The following is a 23816-nucleotide window of genomic DNA, read 5'->3' on the forward strand; positions in this document are numbered from 1 at the left end:
TAAAATATTGCCTCTTTGGAAGACTACCGTATGCCGTTTTCCCATTCCAACTGACCCACTTCTGTATGACTCTGCCAGTCCGACCGTTCACTTGACGTCCACAAAGCAATTTCATGGAGTAATAACAAGCTATTCAAACCACAGGGAAGAATGTCTCTACTTGTAAATGTGTAATTGTTAGGGAAGGTTTTCAATGGATCTGTAGACACTGAGCACAGGAACTGGCGTCTGATGCCAACACGAGGGACGCAACTGGAATTCAGGGATGTAAAACCTGGTCCAATGGGCCATTTATAGTGCAGCATTTATGAGGCATTGCAAAGGGCACAGAAACAGAGAGTTCTGTGGATGTCAGCAGCCCAGTACAAGATGTCCATCCTCAGATATAGAGACGATGGGGCAATAAACAAGAGAGGAGACGTATCACTCCCCCATTTGTTGTCTCTGGCAAAAAGACTTACGTAAAGCGAGACCGGTGGAAACTGTAAGTAAGGCACAAAATATTGCTGTCACAGCAATTTCTAAACATGCATAAGGGCCAATGAAATTTGAACAGATCTAGCAACGATGAACGTATCTTTAGCTCTTCAGGATACACTTTTGTGCTTGTCTGAAGCTTTTGTTGAAGCAAGATTTACTCTTTCTATCACTATCAACCTAAAACAACCATGCAACCACATAGCAACATGCTAAACCACTTAGAAAACCTTAGTAACCACCCAGAACCCCCAGTAACATTCCAGCAATGCACTGGGAAAAACTGCCCATCAAACTACCTTAGTAATGGCATAACAACGCCCAAAGAATCAGCTAGAACTTCCTAGTAACCGCATAGTTACAGTACACACTAAAAACCACCCAGAACAGCAACCACATAGCAACGTGCTAAGTAAAAACATTCAAAACACCAAAGCAACAATTCTCTAACAATCAATTAGAACACCTACTGTAGCAACCGCACAACAATGTACTTAAAAACCACCATGAACACCTTAGCAACCACCTAGTGACCACCCTGAACCCCTTGCATAGCAACACCTTAGAAACCACATAGCATTGTGCTAAATAATTACTCAAAACACAATTGCAACTGCATAGCAACACCATAGCAAATGCACTAAAAAACCCTCAAACCTCCTCAGCAGTGGCATAGAAACGCTGTAAAAACCAGTCAGAACAGCCTAGCAACCATATAGCAACAAACTAAAAGCCACCCAGAACACATTAGCAACAACATAGAAACACCCAAAAAACATGCTAAATAAAAACACTCAAAACACCACAGCATCAGCATAACAATGCTCTAACAACTAGTTAGAACACATAGCAAACGCAAAGCAATGTACTAAAAAACCACAAAGAACACATTAGCGACCACATAGTAACACCATAGATACCAACGTGTTCTCAGTTCTCACGCATGCGTCGTGGCGCTCTTGTGAACTCGCGTCAGAGGCCAACACGGAAAAAAATTAATAGTTGTATAAAGTTGTTATTTTAGGGGTTTTTTTGCACAAAAAGGATTCTAGTCGCTTGATAAACTTAAGGTTGAGCCACTGTAGTCACTTGGACTATTTTAACGATGTCTTTACTAACTTTTCTGGGCCGGCAAAATGAAATTACATAGAAGCCTATGAAGAAGTGAGACAGCACTCAGATTTCATAAAAAAAAAAAAAATCTTAATTTGTGTTCCGAAGATGAACGAAAGTCTTACGGGGTTGGATCAACATGAGGGTGAGTAATTACTGACAGAATTTTCATTTTTGGGTGAACTAACCCTTTAAGCATCAGAAAAGGATGTTTTTGCCAGGCATCTTCAAAACTGGCAGAAACAAACACAAAAGGAAAAACAATTCCATCTGATGAGCCGATTTTCCACAACAGGAGACTCTGGACTCAAATAAAATTATACTTCTTCTTGGCCGGTGACTTACTGTCCTTGCGGACGGGGGAGGTAATCGCGTTGCCCTGTGCGTGAGTGTAATCTAATGATCTCTGAATGATTCTAGGTCTTGCGTTACCCTCTTAATTCAATATCAAAGTTAATAATCTCACAATGACTTGATTTTGGTAATTTGAGGCCGATAAAGCCTCCAACAACAGTCACTGGGGCAGACATTTAAATTACATAATGCTACACATTCACAATGGTGAAACTTGAGTGAAAGCGAACCATTTCCAGATTGGCTATTTCTCTTCGTTTCAAGCTGGGGGAGTGTTGAGAATCTCATATGCATTTGAAGTTAATACGTCGACTTAACGGTTGGCTCATATGTACAGCGCAATCTGGAAAGTGAACGCACCACCAAACGGCCCAATAGATAACCGTACACGTTAATGAGAAATTGCCTCACGTCTGTCAGCGACCACATATACGCTCGACCTTCCAAACAAGGGCTTACTTCTACCTTTGTTTTTTTTTAAAGACCAGAGTGAAAATTGCTTATTGGTGCAATTAATCATGGGTTTAAACTGGCTCCAGTCGCAATAAAACCAAGCCAATTACATGATAACTCCATTCTGACTGCACTCACTCAGTCACTCGCATCCCCCCCCCGTCTAATTATTCCAGTGCCATTCCCAGTAAGGAGCTGAGATTTACTCATCAAAGGCGAACGCAAGTGGCACTAGAGAACATCTGGAAGTCTTCGCTCAGCATCATACCCTGGAAAACCATATAACACCTGTTTTATATATTAAACAATACACTGCGTCCCTGAGCAACTCCCAGTTTCCTACAGTTATACATGTCGGCTTCGTGTTTATGCCATGGAAATGACCCTATCCAGTCACAGTTGTCCTGCGTTGCTTGGTGACACTGAAACTGTAGGACTTTTAAGTTAATTTAGAGATGTAATAAGAAAGGGCTTCGGTCACACGTTGGTTTGCAAAGGCCTCTTCAACAGCAGAGCAATTCTTACTGAATATTTGGCCAAACAACATGGAAGAGACATGACTGAAATATCCCAGGATTTTGTGCATTTCCATGGAGGTCCTTAAATCTGCTGTAAAATGAAATAAAATTGGAATGCCATGCCAGCAGCTGATGGTATTTCCATGCCAAGAGCTGTGTTGTTCAATTTTCACCATTTACACATTTGTATGAATACAATACAATAAAACCAAATAAAATAAAATTGAATAATACAACAAATTAAACTCAAGAGCTTTTGCGTGTTCTTGAAGGATCTTATTGAAAAAATCGTTGTCTACTTGAATTAAAAGCAGAACAGCCCATGATCTAGTGCTTTGCTATTTGATAACTGTATTACGTCATAATGAAAAGTAACAAATATCAGTATTTAAAACACAAAACAGCCATGCAGAACAGATTTTGCCAGGTCTTCTGGCGGGCTGTTGGCTCGGGAATGATCAAGTAGGCCGTCAGTGGTAAATTGCTCATTACCTGTGAATTGCAGATTGACCACAATAGCAAAAGCCTCCAAATTGGCTGTGAGAAAGCCTCCAAAAGCCATTTCTCAAATGCAGACTAGCACTTAGACTCCCACACTTCTGCGCCTGATGGAAAATTATAACTCGCAGTCGGCGAGCTGCAGAGTCGCATACGTAAGTGCGCGGAATAAGCAGCCATTTCTCAGCTGTAAACAGAACTTACGGAAAACAAAACAAAATTAAATCTCCTTTGTATTTCCAAAAAGGATCGAAATTCCGCTTATTTAATTCTCCAGTAGAATTATGTGACTTTTATGAGGAAAATTACACTAACCACAAATTGCGCTAAACAATTCCAATACTTTAGGGCTTGACCACTTTAAAATGGGGCTGCGCTGCGATTATAAATATAACTCTTTTACGGCTCTGTTATTACGTACTGAGAAGGGGGAGAGCGGGCCAATCTTGTGGCTGTAGCGCCTGATGGCCTCTCTGATGTGGGCTGGTTGGATGGCACTGCTCTGAGCCTCCGCGCCACAGGCCGCCGCGCTCTGCAACGAAGAAGACAGAGAAAATACAGCTCGTATTATTGCTAATTCAAAAACACTGTGGGAGTCCTGCAGTTTAATGCACAAACACAGGACTCGAAGACACGGCACACACACAATCGCACGCTTTTCGGAATCTAAATCGGAGGATGGGCCAGAGCTTTACCTCCTGAGAGATATAAATGCTATGTGTCATTTGATGCTTTATGAACTGTCAGCACTGATATATAGAGGTTTGACAGTAAACGTTAGTGCTGCGTGTGATTGGCTGTAATTGCAGTGTCTCTGAAGTCACTTGGAGGGAAGGGAACAATTTCAACTCGCTATCAAGTCGGATGGAAAAACAACTTCCCTGTTTGGATGTTTGCAATAAAGATCAGAGAAACTGGAGGCAGTAAACAGGGTGAATAGGAGCGTATTAAGACTTATTCCTCGCTAATGTTTCTACTGCTTATGAAGAGGTTGGAATCTATGACAAATATTAGAATAACCTCAGGGTTTCTTCTAGTGTAAAATAAACAGTGTTAGGGTGTTTTCTGAGTGGCCCAATGGTGTGAGTTGGGGCAGTATTATCTGTTCAACTGACCAATGGAAGTCAAGGGATTTTTACAGTGCAGTCATAGGTTGGACCAGCTTAAATTGGCACATGAAAGTGAATGAATTTAACATTAATAATAATAATAATAATAACAATAATAATAAATAGTGTATGTAACACACACACACACACTCTATAAATTTATTTATTTACAATTTATTATTAATGTTATTATTAATATTATTATAAAATGTCAAAAGGTTTGGATCTGTAAGATTTGTAATGTTTTTAAAAGAAGTCTCTTCTGCTCACCAAAGCTGCATTTATTTGATTAAAAATACAAAAAAAAAAAATACAAAAAAAATAAATAAAACACATAAAAAAAAACAGTAATAGTGTTACATATTATGATGTTTTCTATTTGTATATATTTTAAAATGTAATTTATTCCTCTGATCTGATTCCTCAGCTTTGAATTTTCAGCATCATTAGTCCAGTCTTCAGTGTCACATGATCCTTCAGAAAACATTCTAATATGATGATTTGATGCTCACAAAACATTCATTGTTATTATCAATGTTGAAAACAATTCTTTGATGAATAGAAAGTTCAAAAGAACAGCATTTACTTGAAATTGAATATTTTGTAACTTTTTAAATGTCTTTACTGTAACTTTTGATCAAATCTAATTCATCCTTGATGAATAAAAGTATTAAATTCATCAATACTTGAGCATCAAATCATCATATTAGAATGATTTCTGAAAGATCATGTGACAGAAGACTGGAGTAATGATGCTGAAAATTCAGCTTTGATCACAGGAATAAATTACACTTTACTATATATTCACGTAGAAAACAGCGGTTTTAAATTGTAATAATATTTCACAATATTACAGTTTTTTTTTTTTTTTTTTTTTTTTAATCGTACCAATCCAAAACTTTTGACCGGTGTAATGTCAGAAATCTGACTGGTGTTTTGACTCGTGTAATGTCCTGGGCTGGACATTACAGGAGTGGCTCAACCATTCTTATTATATTTTTAATTATTCCCTTATTTAATTTTATATATATAAATAAGGGAATAATTAAAAATATAATAATAATGGTTGAGCCACTCCTGTAATGTCCAGCCCAGTTAGACTTTTTAAATTAACAGTCTGCAATTCCATTTAAAAACCACTAGAGGTGCAGTAATCACACTTATCTGTAACATATTGCTAGGAAAATATTAACATAAATAACAATAATATAATATTGATGCTAAAATATTTGTGTACCTTCTTCCTTTTCCTCTGTTTGACCTTACTGCTGCCATCTTGGTTTGGCCCACCGTTGCCCTGGGCCATTGAGTGCATCTTCCCCTGGTGTCCCGCCATCAGTGGGCCGCTGGGAGTGGACGGAGGGGTGTTTTCTGGAGAGTCCGTTTCCTTTTTGGTGCTTGCAGCCTTCAATTAGACCAGAAAAATCACTTACATGTACGTGAACAAATTCTTGATTATTCTTCTGAGAGTGACGTTAGACGACTGCAACTCATATGAAGATCACAATGTGCTCACAACCTTCTCACAACACAACACTCCTTTTAGGCAACACAAAAAGTAACAATGACGTAAAAAGGTCACGGCTACAAAACATTTCAACACAACCCTGAAAAACATCACCTGCAGTCTTACGACACGTCTCAGTCCTATCGCTCAAACCACAGGGTCATTCTGTCACTCTCGCCACATGGGAACACCATCGACCCCCAAGGTTTAGGAGAAAAACAATACTGGAATTCAGGCTTAAAAAATACCATGTGCGCTTCCAGACCCGGAGTGGCCTTGGCCGAGTCCGAAAAAAGAGTGTAAGAGAGACAGATGAGGTTTTTGTGGTTTCAGTGACAGAGAAGTCCATCCATGGAACGGATCCCGCAGCTCAAAACCACCTTGGACAAACTTGGCGGCCCTACTTGGCGAGGGGTCAAACCCATGGAGCGGGACAGTCTTGTTTGGTTTTCTTTTCCAATGGACAAGCGCTCGGAGAAAGCTGTTGACACATCCCTACTCATACATTTACGCCAGTAAAGCCACTTAAAGTATTCTATAGACTCACCAAACTGCAACTAATCTGATAAAAACACATTTGAATAGTGGATTACAACATATGAATGCATTGGTGAAGAATATCACTTGCATGCAGCTTAAACCAAATAAAAAACACATTACTGGCACAATAACTGGCCTGAGAAGAACTAGAAAACAATGATTGACTGTCATTCTGTCATCATTTACTGTTACAAACAAAAGATGTTTTGAAAAATGTTCATGGTGGTCTTTACTTTTATTGCACATTTATGGTTCTTTTGCGATTTTAGCAGCTTTACCGCATCCGTTTCAATTCACTTTCATTGTTTTCTGCTAAACTTCTCCTCCACAAAAGAAAGTCATACCGGTTTTGAACGTTAGGGCGAGTACATTTTCATTTTTCGAGGGAACTGAACCATAAACAACAGCTTTTCATTTCCAAATATCATTCACTAACAACAGTGTTATTTTAATATTATGTATATACTATTGTATTATTTAGTAATATATTATTTTATATTTTAATAATTTTGTTGTCATTTTTATTAGTTTTTCCTTTTTTATATATTAACATTTAGCTTTAATTTATTTTCATTTCAGTTTAGTTTTAGTCATTTTAGTATTAAAGCTTATTTATTTCAGTTAGTTGCCATCCAACATTTCTCATTTTCATTTAGAACGTTTTTTAATTATCGTTTAAAAAGTGTAGAAGTTTTCTTCAAAATTTGTATCTAATATTTATATAATATTTTATTTCAGATTTATTTCAATTAACAAAAAATAGTTTTAATAGACTTAAATTTAGTTAACAATAACAACAGTGACTAACAAAGGGTAAACTAAAAATGGTTTTGTTTACCTCAGCCGAGGAGTTGCAGTACTGGATGAAAGTTGCTGATATGGCATGTTGAAACGGATCGCCCGTTTTGGGAGTCATATCTTGTTTAACCAACAGGGCAAGGTCGACAACCTAAAATATAAAACAATATCAGCTTATGAGCAATGTCACTTGATATGAAAAATAAGATGATATTTTTTTTTTTCCAGGAAACATCATATTAAACAATCAAAGCACTGGAACGCTTCAAAAGAGGTTATTTTCAGGGGTCTAATTTCATGTTGGCTTTCTGGGTTTATTGCATTGGAAACAGAGATGGAGTGAAAGTAAAGTCCTATTTTGGCAAATGTTAGAGTGATTTCCTGAAAAGAGACAGTTTTAGTTTATCTGAGATACAATGCGATTTCAGAAAAAACAGTGTGATGGCAGCTCACCTGGGCCACCGTCTCGTAGGCCAGATACGACAGGATCTCCATGGACATGGCGTTGGGCTTCACATCCAGACTGCTGCAGTCCAGCCACTCGCGGAATTTCGAGGCCTTTTTAGCTAAACAGAGCAAATCATTTGAATCATTTTGAGTGAGAGCTCCTAAAGGGACATGGTGGTGAAAAAAAAAAAATGACATGGGAGGAAAAATAAGTCAATGCTTTTGCTTGCGAAACCTTTGTGTTCCCCCAAGAAACTTTGTGATTGCTAGAGAAACCTTTGCATTCCTTCCCAACTTTGAGTTCGCTAATGAAACATTTGTGTTCCCCCGAGAAACTTTGTGTTCGTTTGCGAAACCTTTGCGTTCCCCCGAGAAACTTTGCGTTTGCTCGTGAAACCTTTGCATTCCTCCCAACTTTGCGTTCGCTCAAGGAAAATTTGTTTTCCCGAGAAATTTTGCGTTTGCTTGTGAAACTTTTGCGTTCCCCCCGAGAAACTTTGCGTTCGCTCACGAAACATTTGCGTTCCCCCCAACTTTGCGTTCGCTCATGAAACCTTTGCGTTTCCCTGAAAATCTTTGCGTTTGCTCTCAAAACCTTTGTATTCGCTCGCAAAACCTTTGCGTTCCCCCGATAAACTTTGTGTTTCAAAATACAAAGTTTATCGTTTAAAGTTTTGCGAGAGAACCCAAAAGCATCGACAAATAATTTTAACTCTTGCTCATATTTCTTTCCTTCACCATGTCCCTTTAGGGTAGTGGGGGGGGGGGGGGGGGGGAATGTTCAGATTTTCATGGGGGGCGTTCACGAGTTTACACCAAAGATCCAGGCAAGACCAGATTAAAAATGTAATTACTTGCAAAACAATTGCCAACAACATTCTAAAATCTGCCAGTTTAATGCGACATGTAAGCTATGTATCGTTTCTTTTGCAATGACTCTATTATTTTTCCAGTCATAGACCAGCGCTCAAGCACTGACAAGAATCAGCATTCACATGCTCAAAAATTTGTTTCGCGCTGACAACAATCTGGTAGTGGCTAGAATCCAGCTCTGACTAGAATCACTTCTTCAAACTATCTGGTCTGGCTTTCTTAAAAAAAGTTTCTTTCTTTTAAAAAAGTATTGAGTTAAGAACCACTTATATATTTTCAAATATTTTCAATAAATCATGTTCCCATTCACTCCAGCGACGAATTTAAAAATGAATTAAACTAAATTCTATTTATAAGGTAAAACTTTAACAATTTTAGGCATTAACTAATGAAAATGCCTAATGCCAAAATGTTTTCTTTGTTCACCAAGTAATTTACTGGTCAGGCATTTTTGTTAACTCGCAAGACTGTAAGTAGAAATTCACATTTTGGTAATGTATTAATTCCGTCGTCACATCTGAGCACAAAATGCTGCTTGGATAGTTTCAAGATAGTTAAAAATAATTAATAATACAGTAATAATTTAATTGTTCATATGTGTCTTGTCAATTGTTCTTGTCACATCCACATGCAGTCTAAGTACCACAATCGCTTGGACTTGCATGCCTCAGGCGCACTATGGCTGAAACTAATGTGTCTGCAACCCACAATAAAGAAATTAGCAGAAAAAACATCAAGCACAAGGGTCACAGTAATTTTTCAAATCAGTTTTGAAAGTTCAAATTAAAAATCATTCTGCTTTTTCCTTGTTAATGTTCTCCGTTGAAAATAAGTTATAAGAATGCTTCTTGTTTGCTGACTGGCTGTTCGCAGTACAGCTGGTGTTAATTAAATTTTGAATGTCAAATTTGTAACCGTTGCATTTTTTGGCTGCTCCTCGCTGATTGGCTGCTATTTGCGATAAGCCACATAATTACATTTTTAATGTCAAATTTGTAACCGTTGCATTTCGTTAACACTGATATACACTGATATATAGGCTAACTTCTACTTCAGATGACTTTTTTGCTCTCTGGGAAACTATGATAATAATGGGGGTAAGGGACCTGGATAATGGATAGGGGGGCACTGGCCCAAAAAAGGTTGAGAACCACTGCTTTAGGGGCTCCGTAAGAACATGATGTACCAAAGTGAGGAAATAACAAGCAGTTTGTCCTAAGAGCAACTATATTCGTAGTACACAATGGCAAGATTTATTATGATTTTGAATCATTATTTGTTCAAACTCACAAGACATTTTATCATAAAACTGGATAAAAATGCAAAATGTTTTTACTTGTGAATGAAGAATTCCAATTGCTGAATGAAACATACACACAATGTGACAATCTAGCTTACTCACATAATAGTTTGAAATGTTCAGCACTGCACATTGAATGCTTTTTCTGCATACTATAACTAAAAACAGCAGACAGAATACTGTGAACACAGCACAATTTGCATAAGAACAATAAGTAATTAATTCCAAACATATACTATTAAACCAAAAACCCTTTGTTGTGTTTACTCAGCATCAGTGTTATGCAACAGGGTTATTCATGCACATTTACTGCGCTGTTGTCCCAACCTGCAGCTCAATGCCAGTAAGACATCACAGCTACTGGAGCGGCACAAAGCCAGTGAACATGTTATTAGTGCTGAAATGAGGCCTTCAGAAGCCAGTAGTGGTGTTCACAATCCCACAGCTGCATTCTTACAAGCCCTCGGGCGCACAAATGCCAACCGAACAACTCATCGGAGACGATGCAGGAGTTCTTCTGAGGAGTGATCTGCATTACATTGATACTACAAACCATACCTGACCTGCTCATGGAGCAACAAAACGGATGCTTTCATGCAGTAAAACCCCAGAGAAAAGAATTATTGTAGCTCTAACACTATGGCATGTCACTAGCAACGCCAATGTCATGGGTTCAATCCCCAGGAAATGCATGAACTGATAAAATGTGTCCCAAAAAAGTCACTTTGGAAACGCAAAAATGAAATGAAAACAATCGTGTACAGTATGTGAACGATTACTCACAGAAACTCAGCTGTCGACTTTCACAGAAATCACTATACAGACTGGAATCCATGTTTCTTGTCATCTTCTCAATTCTCTGTATAAAAAATGAAAAGAAGAATATTAACTATTTTCACGTTTCAACATCATGAAACAAATGTCAAGAAATACACGCCTGTGCAAAACTCGCTGCCACTTTGCTAGGGTTTTCCTGTCTGTGATATTCTGGTTTCTAGAAAGTTTGGGGTCAGGAAAAAAGACTTACCAAGGCTGCATTTATTTGATTAAAAACACAGTAAAACCAGTAATATTGTGAAATATTATTACAATTTAAAATAACTTTTTTTGTGTGTGTGGAAGTGTATTTTATTCCTTTGATGCAAAGCTGAATTTTCAACATCATTACTACAGTCTTCAGTGTCACATGATGAATGAATGAATGAATGAATGATCCTTCAGAAATCCTTCTAATATGCTGATTTGCTGCTCAAGAAACATTTATTATTATTATCAATGTTGAAAAGGAAAAGTCATTTTTTCAGGACTATTTAATGAATAGAAAGTTCAAAATAACAGTTTATTTGTCACTTTTGATCAATTCATCCTAGCTGAATAAAAGTTCAAATTTCTTTAAAAGATCACCCGTCATAAGCGTTTGAAAGTGAAGTGTTGGGTTAGGGTAAGGGAATAATCCCGTAATAATCTCTTCAATTAAGATATTGTTGAGCTCCTGTTTGATGTGATGGTTTAAACCACAGTTTTATCAGCTACTCTAAGGATTAAATATCAATTTTATTTTACACTACACAAGATAAAATGGCATAACATAAGAGAAGGACGGTCTCCGTAAACTTTAAGAGAGCCACGCGCAGTAATGAACCCTCTTAATAGCAACCCAACAGGTTTCACTTGGATTTACAGCTGAGCGTGTTAAGTTGCAGGTCAGAACCTATAATTAGACATTTCCTCATCCTGGACCAATTTCATACCTTCACATAACAGTCAATTTGAGCTCTCTACCAGGCTGTGTGTCATAAAAAATGGTTCAAGGTTTATGACCATCCCCCCCGCCGCAAAGAATCTGTTTTACAGTCTAGAGAGAGACTGGTAAGCGGGAAGCGTCAAGTTGGAGACTGAGGACAGTCTGACATGACGCTCGGGGCTCCGGGGCCCGATGCGAGGCAGCCTGGATTCGTTTTCAGGCCACCCAAACCAACCGGAGTCTTTTTATTTAGTTAGCTGGCAGTCATTGGAAATTCCATCTTTGAAAATACATATTAATGATGCCGAGCGCCTTCTTGTTACACAGCGCTGGAACTGTGATTTCTATTAGTGTCGTTAAGAGCCGAACGGAGGTCTCGTTTTGCAGCTCGGAGGGGGAATTCGCAGCAGCCTCGGTGTCTGGGTCCCGCTCCAAATTGGGCCGCGAGCGATACGAGACTGGAGCCGCTGCACTTTTAAATAACTCTTGTCAACCGGGTCGGCCAGAGACAGGAGAAATGTTTTGACTGTGGCTTATTGACTGAAAAGAGCAGCGGGGGGATTCGATGTTTGAATACTATGTATAGCCGCTGATTAAATCAAAACGTTGACCCACCTGCTAATAGCCAAATTATACCCACAACTGACGCGGCGGCCGTATAGGAGGACGTTGGCAAATATTTGATTTGGCCCGCTCGCAACTTTCATTTCATGCCAGTGTGGTCTGGATAAAGGGAATCTCAATTTGTAGCACTGCTAGCGATGAGATTTCCATAGGCTGAGGCCCAAGATATATTTTGGCTATCTAGTATATTTCAATGTGCGTCAACCCGCGCATCGGTGATTAACAGCCCGAGGCAGGCTATAATTAAATTTGTGGGGCATTTCATTCAGACACATGGCTAAGTTTAGACGATCAGACAGAAATGAATTTAAAGTGCCACTGTTTTTGCTCATAAAAGTCTAAAGCTGCTTGAAAGAGAGTCAGTGATCTCTGTGCAGTCATACGCGCTGGTTTAAACAAACTGTGACAATTGCTTTCAGGTCGAAGAGAACTGTGTATGACACCTGATGCCACTCACAAATAGCAAAGAGCAAATCATTAACTTCCTGAACCTTTAAAGCAGAGTTCTCAAACCGGTTCCACGGAGGGCCTAGTGTATGCAGGTTTTTGGTCTTTCCCTTCAATTAGTGCCCAATTAAGACCTAGACTACCAGGTGAGGGGAGATCTTAACCAATTAGTGACCTACTCAATCAGTTTGGTTCAAGGTAAAAGAGAAAACCTGCATACACTAGGCCCTCCGTGGAACCGGTTTGAGACGACTGCTTTAAAGGGTCATAATCAATAATAAAGCATACTCAGTTCATGTTCAATCGTCCTGCATAAAGGGCTAGACATTTTTCTTTCTTTGCGAACAATTGTTTTTATTCAGTAGTCAGGTCAATATAGAAAAGATACAACATTTAGAGTGAGGCCACATCCATCCCCCAGGTAGACTTATACTGTGTACTGAGGAATTGCAGGACATTGCAGTAGAAAAAGTAAAAAATAAAATACCTAATCAATAGATAAATAGAAAATATACAAAATAAATTTTTAATAAACGCTCCGAACAATCTCAGACCACACTGAAGTGAACTGAACACAGACAATCTCTGTGAACGATTCAACTATAAAATGCATTGTTAATGGAGTGCTCCAGGTTCACTTTAATTTCCCCATGCATGTCATTTCAAATATTTTTCACCATTACATGTTACCATGAAAAAAAGAAAGAAACTTAAAAGGGTTTTTTGTTTTGTTTTTGTTTTTCAGACCCAAGTGGAATTTAAATTAAATATATTATATATTAAAGGGGTAGTTGATTATGAATTCACTTTTCTAACTTTTATTAGTGTGTAAATTAATGATGTTGTTTGAGCATAAACAACATCTGCAAAGTTACGACGCTCAAAGATCAAAGCAAAGGGTTAGGGTTAGGGTTAGGGTTTTCTTTTGAAGAAATTGCTTTTTAAGGACTACAACAAATGGCTGGTAGGGATTACAGTGAGCTTCTTTACGGGTTAGTGACATCACAAACCCTAAAATTTACATAAACCCTGGCCTGGGAACACGATTTATAGATTATCAAAACAGAATATGCTAATCCATGACTAGAAGATAACTACACATAAGCTACATAAATTCATCAACTAACCATTCAGAACATGTTGTCACTTCTTCTTGAGTCTCTCCATCTTTGTTTAACTCCGGTATGAACATAAAAGTCTAAAAGTTTTTGAAATTTTCAGTGCATGTATGTGTGAGGTAATTGAAGATGCTAACACACATGAGCTGTTGAAGCTCCGAACTCTGTGCCGGGAGAAGCAGCTCATTTGCATTTAAAGGGACACACACAAAAACGGTGCATTTTTGCACACCCTCAAAAAGTGACAATTTTAACATGCTATATAAAAATATCTGTGGGGTATTTTGAGCTAAAACTTCACATACACACTCTTGGGACATCAGAGATTTATTTTACAAGTAATTTGCTATGATATGCTAAAAGTGACATTGCTCGAAACAAACAAACAATAAAAAATAAATAAATACTGGATCAAATGAACTAAAGCACTTTCAAATTCAGATGCATTGATTTATGATATATATTATATTTAATATAAGTATGACATGTAAGGTAAGTGGTCTTATAATAATTAAATGAGTATAGTAAGTAAAAAGTTAGTAAATAAATGAATTAACAAACAAATGTACAAAAAAGAGATTCACTTTCAAAGCCAGGCACACTGTGAATTCATGAAAAAAATGAGTGGTTTCACTCAAGTTCACTAAAAGACGTGTTATTAAAGAGAGAATAACATCAGAGATGCTTTTACATTGTCTTCAGACTCAAAAAACATCTAGTTTACTGATGGCATTACTTTCCTTTAAAGAAAAAATCTAACGGTGGAAAAAAAACCTAAAGTTTTATGAAAACCCAAGCAAGCAAAAGTGCAAGAGTTTACCATAGCCGTTTTCAGCATTTACGATTTCCTAGGGAATTTGCAAAAGACAGATCACTAGTGTCCCAGAATAGCATCCTGCTGTCATCATGGCATTAAGGCAAAACAATGCGGATCCCACACATCATGACAAAAACACTTTTAAGCATTCCCATCTGAATGTGGCCGAGAAAATAACAGATTGTCAAGAGATCTTAGAGGGTCCTTGGGAAGATGGATGATCTGCCTGAGGAAATACAATCCACACACCACTGACAACAGAGAAGCCATCGCCGGCTGATCAAGTGAATTATACCCCTGTCCGACCCGATCGCGGCTGCCCTGGCTGTTCACACGTGCAGTTAGAGGACTGGACATCTGACAGATGTTTGACCCGTAAGCTGTGGCTTTGGAAATCCTATGAAATAATGGCCTGAGTATTTACACAAGTGTTGTAGTTTATTCACAGCAGCGAGAAAATCTAGTAGCGAGTAAATGGACGATGCAAATGAGGTCATTGAAATAGTCAGATTTACTGTAAAAGAGAGCTACTAGTATAGTGCTAGACTGATATACTGACCCCGGTTAGAGCAGCACAAAGAGTCCCCAACAAAGCAGACGATATTTGGGTACTTTGCACTATTTTAGCCAATTACTTACTAATTTTTTTATCTGGTATATATATTATGTAAATAAAAATATGATATTATATAAGATATGATATATATCATTGTATGTATATAATTAAATACTACTTTACAAAATAAACATTTAAATAATAAATAATTTATTAAAAAAATATAATATTAATTTATACAATTACTGAATGCGCTACCTTTCAAAAGTTTGGGGTCAGTAGGTTTTTTTTTTCTTATGCTCACCAAGGCTTCATTTATTTCACAGATCAAAAACACTGTAAAAAAAAAAATATATATAATATTGTGAAATATTATTACAATTTATAGTATATCAACATATTTTAAAGTATAATTTACTCCTGATGCAAAGCTGAGTTTTCTGCATCATTACTCCAGTCTCCAGTGTCACATGATCCTTCAGAAATCATTCTAATATGCTGATTTGCTGCTCAATAAACATTTCTTATTATTTTTAATGTTGAAAACGTCATATTTTTGTGGAAACGGGATGCATTTCTTTCAGGATTCTTTAATAAATAAATATATATATAAATATATTTTTTGGTAACATTATAAATGTCTCTACTGTCGTGTTTTTTTGCTTTATTTCATCCTTTAATGCTTTATACAATACAGATTGTTTCAAAGCAGCTTTACGGCGATAAACAGGAAAATAATGATGCAAACAGAATTCGATGATGCAAACAGAATTCAATTCTGCTGTAAAGCAGCACTAAAAAGAAAAAATGTCTCATTGTTCAGCTGAAGTCAGTTCAGTATTGATTCAGTTCAGTTTAATAACTCTGTGTAAAGTTCATCAATTATAAAATGTTCAAGTATAATATTTAATATTTAAATATTTATTGAATAGCATCTTTTTACGAAAGAAGGCCAGTATCACAGATACCAATACTACTACAGATGTCTCTGTTTTCTCAATTTTAGCCATTATAGCCTTTCAGGATTACAGTATAATCAAAAGTTATCTATTTCAATTTCAAGCGCTGTCTGAAGCTGCTTTCTGTGCGCACGAGTGTGTGTGTGTGTGTGTGTGTGTCACACAGACAGGAGATTCACAGACACACAGCAGTACTGCACCGCATCCTCTTTTGTGCCTTATCGCGGTAAATAGGTATGTTGCCGTATGACAACACTGTACCACAGTGGAACTGCAGTAATGTATTTCCCCATTGGGATTTTTTAAAGATAGTAACATCAACAATATAATTGCAGTTATTTATTTATTTGAAGTGTTTATTGTAGTATAGTTGTATTTATGTATAAATACCAAATTGATTTCTTCTTTTCAAAAAATTAATACAGCAATATTTTACGGAAAAGGCAATAGGCAGAGTGCAGAGTTAGCTCTTCCATGTGATGAGAGTGAGGATGAGTTAGCCAAATGATTGGGAACGATAGGGATCTACTTATTTTTGGTTTGCTTGAGTTCCAACTTTATAAATCTATCAATTTCTAAAAGAAATGTGCAATTAAATAATAAATAAAATCATAATTTTATAGAGAAACTACTTTTTTGTCCATTTTCCATTGTGGTGCAGTATTGCCAAGTACCCAACCCCACCCCCCAATTATTATTATTATTATTATTATTATTATTATTATTTTAATCTTTTTTGACTTTCATGAGCTATTTCATGTAATAAAAACGCTTTTGAAAAAAAAAAAAAAAAATTCATGGTTAGAACACAATGCGTACCTTAGAGGGTTAAAAGTATCTGCGTGATCACATAATGTAATGCTAGCCAAGGGATAACGGAAAAAACGGATGCTGCTTTAATTGCTTTAAATATTTTAACGTGTTAACTGAAAAAATCAATTGCATGCGTTAAACCGTTAATTTTGACATACATATATGTAACACTGTTAAAGGAGAACTTGGTAACTTTTTTAACTTAATAAAACTGTCTAGAATTCATTTGGATGGTTAAACAACCTGTTCTGGTGATATTGGTGACTTTCCCCGCTCCCCCCAGCGTTCCCAGGTGGAAAACCAACCTTGCAACTTGGGGACTACCGTCCCGGCAAGATAGAAATTGGAAGTCTCGTGAGAAGCGAGAACGAGCGCGAAACACGAATTGCTTTACGGCAATTCGACATAAACACACACGCATGTATGATGTATTACCAGATTACCCACCTCGGTAGACATAGCTCCACACGATACAGTTGGCTTGCTCCGATCAAAACAAACGCACGTGAGCAGCGGTAGAGAGGGGGAGGAGGCCGCCACAAGTGAGTTTTTTACGACCGTGTTGTGAAATATACGCCCCACAGCTGTAGGGGGAGCTCGTGGGGAAAACATGCGACAACAAAAGGAAAAATCAGCGATGAAGTGACAAGAGTTCGCTAGAGTTGCCGAGTTCTCCTTTAAAAGCTCAGGGAAGGCGGCGGTGGGAACTGGCAAATGGTGAACGTAAATTTAATGACAAAATAAGCAAAAACAATTAAACGAAAGTAAAGCGGCAACCCCTGACGGACAACTGCTGCATACACTAAAAAACAAAACACCAACATAAAGTCCAGGCCTGGCCCTCTCTCATCTCTCACTGTCGTCACTCCTCCTTTTATCCTTCCGGATAGATTATTAACAGATTAATTATTAATAGATTGATTATTTCCGCTCATTAACACTTGCACCATCGGACTTGCTCCGCTCCCACGGCTCTCGGCCCCGCCCTGCTTGCCACAATATACTAACCATTTGAAATTTCGTTTTAATAAAGCTTTCGAATTACGAAAAAGTTATGTTTGGAAAAAGTTGTGCAAAATGAAGAATGAAAGAATAGTTTAACATTATGCACTCATCAAATGTACATTTACAAAAATTAAACTTGTGGCAGACAGACAGATGCTTCTACGCTGGATATTGAAAAATTGGGCGGCCACTAGCTAGCTACTAGTAAAGAAATATGAAAAGTCAAACATAAATTTGAGATTTAAAAAACCCTATGAAATCTGACAGCTACATGGTCATCCCACAACATCTATATGCAACCGGTAAGGCGAGCAGATGGAAGAGCACAGGAAAACCAGACATGTGCTCTTAGCCACTAAAAGAGCTAGTTAAAGAAGACAAGGGGGTGGTGGCGGGGCGAACAGGGCACTAGATAAAGCAGCACAGTGCCGTGTGGTTAAACCATAAAGCTCCTCTCTCGAGGACTTCATGAGTGGGGCAAAGTGGGAGGCCCAGAAGGATATGGTTCCTTATTCCCAAAAGGTTGTCCTGATAGCTAAAACATACCCATTAAAACACTCAGTAGGAACAAAGTTTTGGGGGAAACCGCAGGCTTTCTTGGCCACATCCAGAACAGACTGGTGCTTGGTTTTTAATTGAGACGGGACGTATAAAGTCTCATGGTAATACCCCCTTGTCCACGGTTCTTGCTTCAGACCTTTAATTACATCTTTCAGCTGTAATTTATTTATTTATGGCCATTTATTTCCCTTGGCACAGTGAGAACAAAAGGATGTTATAAAGACTCCTTGTGTGTATGCCACAAGAGTTCACGTTCATATCGAAAGAGACTCATCAATGTCTGATTTGGACTGATAAAGAATCGCTTCACCTCATCAGACTGAAAACGCTCCTGTTGACTTCATAATGACGTTTTCCAGGTCAAATTACCACTCTCTAGATGCACTCGTGGCTTATTTGACATCACAATGGAAACTCAGATGAGATCTTAAGACCAGTGTAGGGGATGAAACCCAGTCGGACCTTCTGACAGGAGTTTGATCCTCGGCTTCTTGTTTTTTATGGAACACGAGTCTCAAAACCACATTTTTAAGTGTCGTCTCAATATCAGGTGGTTCACGACTATATTCAACATGTTTAAACACCTCGTTTAAGTCAAATTTCTGTTCCACAATGACTACAAGAATAAACTGCGTAAAACTACAAACTGCTGTCTGCGTAGTTTTAGCACCTGATTCACTAAAGAAATTATACTGGAAATTAGTACTGATCAGTATTTTCATGGATGACTATGCTCTATACAGAAAAACATAAGGTTATTATGCACAATGATAAAAAAGGTTACACTTTATTTTGACATTTTACTAACTATAAGTAACTTTGCAACTACATGTGAACTAACTCTGATTAAAATATTAAGACTGTCTGCTTAATATCTGCTAACACTTTATTTTGATATATATGAATAGTAACTACATGTCAACTAACAGTCTATTAATTACATGTTTCTAACAGTCTATTAATACTCTAATGAGAGTTAGGTGACATGTAGTTGCAAAGTGATTTATAGTTAGTGGAATGTCTAAAGTGGACCATCAAAAAAAGAAAAAAAAAAAGTATCCAATTTAGAAAAATAAAATTAAAAATATAACATAATATAAAAAATAAAAATGTTTCTGATATCCTTAGGTTTTGACGTCACTATCAGATTTTTTTTTTCTTTTTTTCAAAATCTTGTGAATTCTTGCATTCCCAGTTTATTGATTGTATTGATTATTTGTATAATAAACTGATTTTTGAGAGTTATTGCGTTGTTGTGCATGTGAGCACGCTTAAAATCTCATTTTAAATGTACATGACACAGTGCTAACTGAACTGCAGGGTTTTAGTTAGTTTGGCAGTCTTTATCATAAAAGAATAAACCGATTCCCCTCTTTCTGTGACCGCAGGATAATCCCCTTGAGTTTCAATGTCGTCCACCCTCGCTGGTGTGTTCGAGCTCAGGGTGTTCAGGCTGAAGCACATTTCTGGGAGCCTCCTACTCACCTCCAGCCGTTCCTGCTTGACTTCATCCACCTCCTCTTCCTCCACCAGAGACAAGAATTCCCCCGTCTGGTCGATGGAGCCCAGGAAGTCCTGCGCCAGACGCTGCCTCTTGTTGCTGCTGTATTTGTCTGTAAGAGGACAGAAACAGGCACAATTGCTGACTCTCTGTCCTGAACACATCTGCGGGCCAGCTGGGCTTGTTAACACCTGACTCGAGATGCAGCAGCCCACTCACCTATAGTGCTTTCTGTTCTGAGTCATCTCGGCTCAGAAGCTAGCCAGACCTCTGAAAGCCAAAGCCTTGTAACTCTTTAAAAATATAGGAAAAAAAGTTCTTTGAAATCTGCTATAGAACAAAAGTATACACACTGTTTGAATAAGGAAAAATAAGAGCACATTATCATCAGAGGGATCTGTGGATTGCTGTTTAGTCAATCAGAGTTCAAATTAATGGATTTGGATGATTTGTTGGATAATATAGAAAAAAAAAAAAGGGGGGGGGGGGGGAGAGATAGTGCTCTTAAAAGGTTCAGATTGCTTCTACAAACATCTGTGAATTCAAGCGTGGTACTGTGATAGGTTCCCACCTGTGCAATAAGTCCATTCCTGAAATTTCCTCACTACGAAATATTCCACGGTCAACTGTTACTGGTATTATAACAAAGTGGAAGCAATTGGGAACAACAGCAACTGGCCATGTAAAACCACAGGGCCACAGGGGTCAGCGCATGCTGAGGAGCGCAGAAGTTGCCAACTTTCTGCAGAGTCAATAGCTACAGACCTCCAAACTTCGTGTGGTCTTCAGATTAGCTCAAGAACAGTGCGTAGAGAGCTTCATGGAATGGGTTTCCATGGCTGAGCAGCTTCATCCAAGCCTTAAATCACCAAGTGCAATGCAAAGCATCGGATGCAGTGGTGTAAAGCACGCCGCCACTGGACTCTAGAGCAGTGGAGACGAGTTCTCTGGAGTGACGAATCACGCTTCTCTGCCTAGCAATCCGATGGACGAGTCTGGGTTTGGCGGTTGCCAGGAGAATGGTACTCGCCTGACTGCATTGTCACAAGTGTAAAGTTTGGTGGAGGGGGCATTATGGTGTGGGGTTGTTTTTCAGGGGTTGGGCTTGGCCCCGTAGTTCCAGTGAAAGGAACTCTTAATGCTTCAGCATACTAAGACATTTTGGACAATTTCATGCTCCCAACTTTGTGGGAACAGTTTGGGGATGGCCCAATTCCTGTTCCAACATGACTGCTCACCAGTGCACAAAGCAAGGTCCATAAAGACATGGATGAGCAAGTTTGGTGAGGAGGAACTTGACTGGCCTGCACAGAGTCCTGACCTCAACCCGATAGAACACCTTTGGGATGAATTAGAGCGGACACTGCCAGCCAGGCCTTCTCGTCCAACATCAGTGCCTGACCTCACAAATGCTCTTCTAGAAGAATGGTCAAAAATTCCCATAAACACACTCCTAAACCTTGTGGAAAGCCTTCCCAGAAGAGTTGAAGCTGTTATAGCTGCAAAGGATGGGCCAACTCCATATTAAACCCTACGTATTAATAATGGGATATCATAAAAGTTGATGTGGATGTAAAGGCAGACATCCCAAAACTTTTGGCAATATATACAGTATATAAAAGAGCTGAAATATAGAAGCTCAAAGACGAACCTCGAATATGAGTGAGTTTTCATTTGTGTCACATGTTTTGTTCACTATGTACATAATTCCCACAGCAGCATAATTTCAAGCTCTACCACAGCGAACGACTTTCACTTTTTCCAGCATGTTCATGTGGTTCAGTGTCAGTGGGCATTACAGGCATAAAGCTCCAGGGTGGGAAAATGAAAAAAATAAGGAAAATGTTAATTAAATGAAAGGAAATACACTGATTAAACACACTTCTGTGAAGTAATGTCTGGTTGTGAATGACAGAAATAGCCCCAGAAAATGTTTAATCAAGGTTACTGAATTTATGACACCTAAATAACAGCTTGTTTTATGGGCTTCAGGTTCGCTGGTCCTGGCACGGCACAACCTTGAACAGACTGTAATTGTGGAGTTCCTCTGTAAACGGGGCAATTCAATCAAACGGTAAAAAAGTCACTTTGTATAAACTCACTTTTTAAATGATACAGATATGTCGACGCACATAATTAGTAGTGCATTCTGGCTTTAAAGGAACCTTAATTTGACATTTGATACAATATTTGGATGAATAACAGGCCTTGAAAAATCTTGGTTTGGACGAATAGTTAATCTAATAATGATGAAATGGTGCATTAAAATCTAATTAAATAAACACTAGTAAAAACATATTTGATGTAGTGGATTCATCCTTCAAAATTAAGAAGTACAAGTAAAAAATGTCTTTTTAAATGTGACTGTAACAGGGTGAGCAGAAGTGTTTCGAACACAGCAGATCAAAAGATAAAACTGAATAAAAATACATAAAGCTTTTCATATCACACATTTTTTTACTTGACTTACCTACCTTAATTTAACTGAACGTATGTTTACAGAACAATATGTCTAAATGTCTAAACACGACCAATCACTCAACCAACAGCGCTTGCAATTTACTTCCATTACTACTCGTATTTCCAAGTGAAACAGGATATTCAACTCGAAAAAATGGGCGAGACCTAATATTTTACACAGAGAATTGAAACAAAGGTGAGAAGTGTTCAACTGGACAATTAGGTAATCTAATAATGATGAAATGGTGCATTAAAATCGAACTAAATAAATAGTAAATACTAGTAGCTTAATTTAACTGAGCGTCTGTTTACAGAGCAATGTGTCTAAAAGTCTAAACACGACTAACCACTCAACCAACAAAGCTTGCCTCCCAATTTACTTCCGTAACTATGAGTATTTCCGAAACAGAATATTCAATGGGGGAAAAAACATGCAAGACCAATTTTTTACACTGAGAACTGAACACATGGTGAAAAGAGTCTCTAAATGGAAAATAAAAGGGAAATCCTTTCAGATTTTAACATGCACTGCTCACAATAAGTCCATGTAGGAACACATAGTAAGACAATAAACAGGATTTCGCAATGACAATCTCACGCTACACTATATCTCACCCCAAATCTGCTGAGCAACCTAAAAAAAAAAAAAAAGACAATAGCGGTTGAACAGAAGTTCCTCATTTTGCAGTGTAGTTTTGTTGTAGGGGTCACTGCACGAACACTGTATTGCATGGAAAGATATCAAAACCCAACTGCTCTACGTTGCCCTCTTTTGCAACCCTCCGAACACACCACACCAGAGTAAAACCACGTCCTAACACAGGCCGGCTCCCACCACAGGCCTCCCAGGACAGAAAGAGGCTGTTCTCTCCTCACAATGAAACAATTCCCTCTTATATTTTAAATCGCATACAATAACACAGATAATAGTCAGGGAACAATAATCTCCCGATTGAAAGCGTCACGGATAGGGTAACGAAACTCTCAGAGCCAAAACAACACGCAAGAAGAGCCACACGTTAAAAAGAGTGAGCCATGGAAAAGCATCTGCGTTCAGACACAGAGACTCTCGGAACGCTGCATTTCAATGTTCTTCCATCTCTCAAGTTACACTCTAGATGAGGAGCAAGAGTCCTAATGATACTCCGCATGACATTACACGGGACGTCCGCTGCTTCTGCGGATGGTTTTCCTCCCTCGTGCTCAGTTTTCGGTGGTATTGAT

The 23816-nt window shown here is 38.1% G+C and overlaps 1 protein-coding gene across 2 annotated transcripts in view; it reads right to left on the reverse strand.

Annotated features, from left to right (window-relative positions):
• supt3h (SPT3 homolog, SAGA and STAGA complex component) overlaps positions 1 to 23816 on the reverse strand; it is a 129119-nt gene that overhangs the window by 12967 nt on the left and 92336 nt on the right. For both annotated transcript variants that reach the window (XM_079853588.1, XM_079853589.1), the window contains exons 6-11: positions 20117 to 20244; positions 10771 to 10846; positions 7821 to 7933; positions 7408 to 7518; positions 5760 to 5927; positions 3835 to 3945 (exon numbers count right to left, since the gene is read on the reverse strand). In XM_079853588.1, the coding sequence (XP_079709714.1) occupies positions 3835 to 3945; positions 5760 to 5927; positions 7408 to 7518; positions 7821 to 7933; positions 10771 to 10846; positions 20117 to 20244 (707 nt within the window). The remainder of the gene's footprint in view (positions 1 to 3834; positions 3946 to 5759; positions 5928 to 7407; positions 7519 to 7820; positions 7934 to 10770; positions 10847 to 20116; positions 20245 to 23816) is intronic.

The sequence above is a fragment of the Squalius cephalus genome (genome assembly GCF_949319135.1).
Source record: "Squalius cephalus genome assembly, chromosome: 20".
NCBI classification, from domain to species: Eukaryota; Metazoa; Chordata; class Actinopteri; order Cypriniformes; family Leuciscidae; genus Squalius; species Squalius cephalus.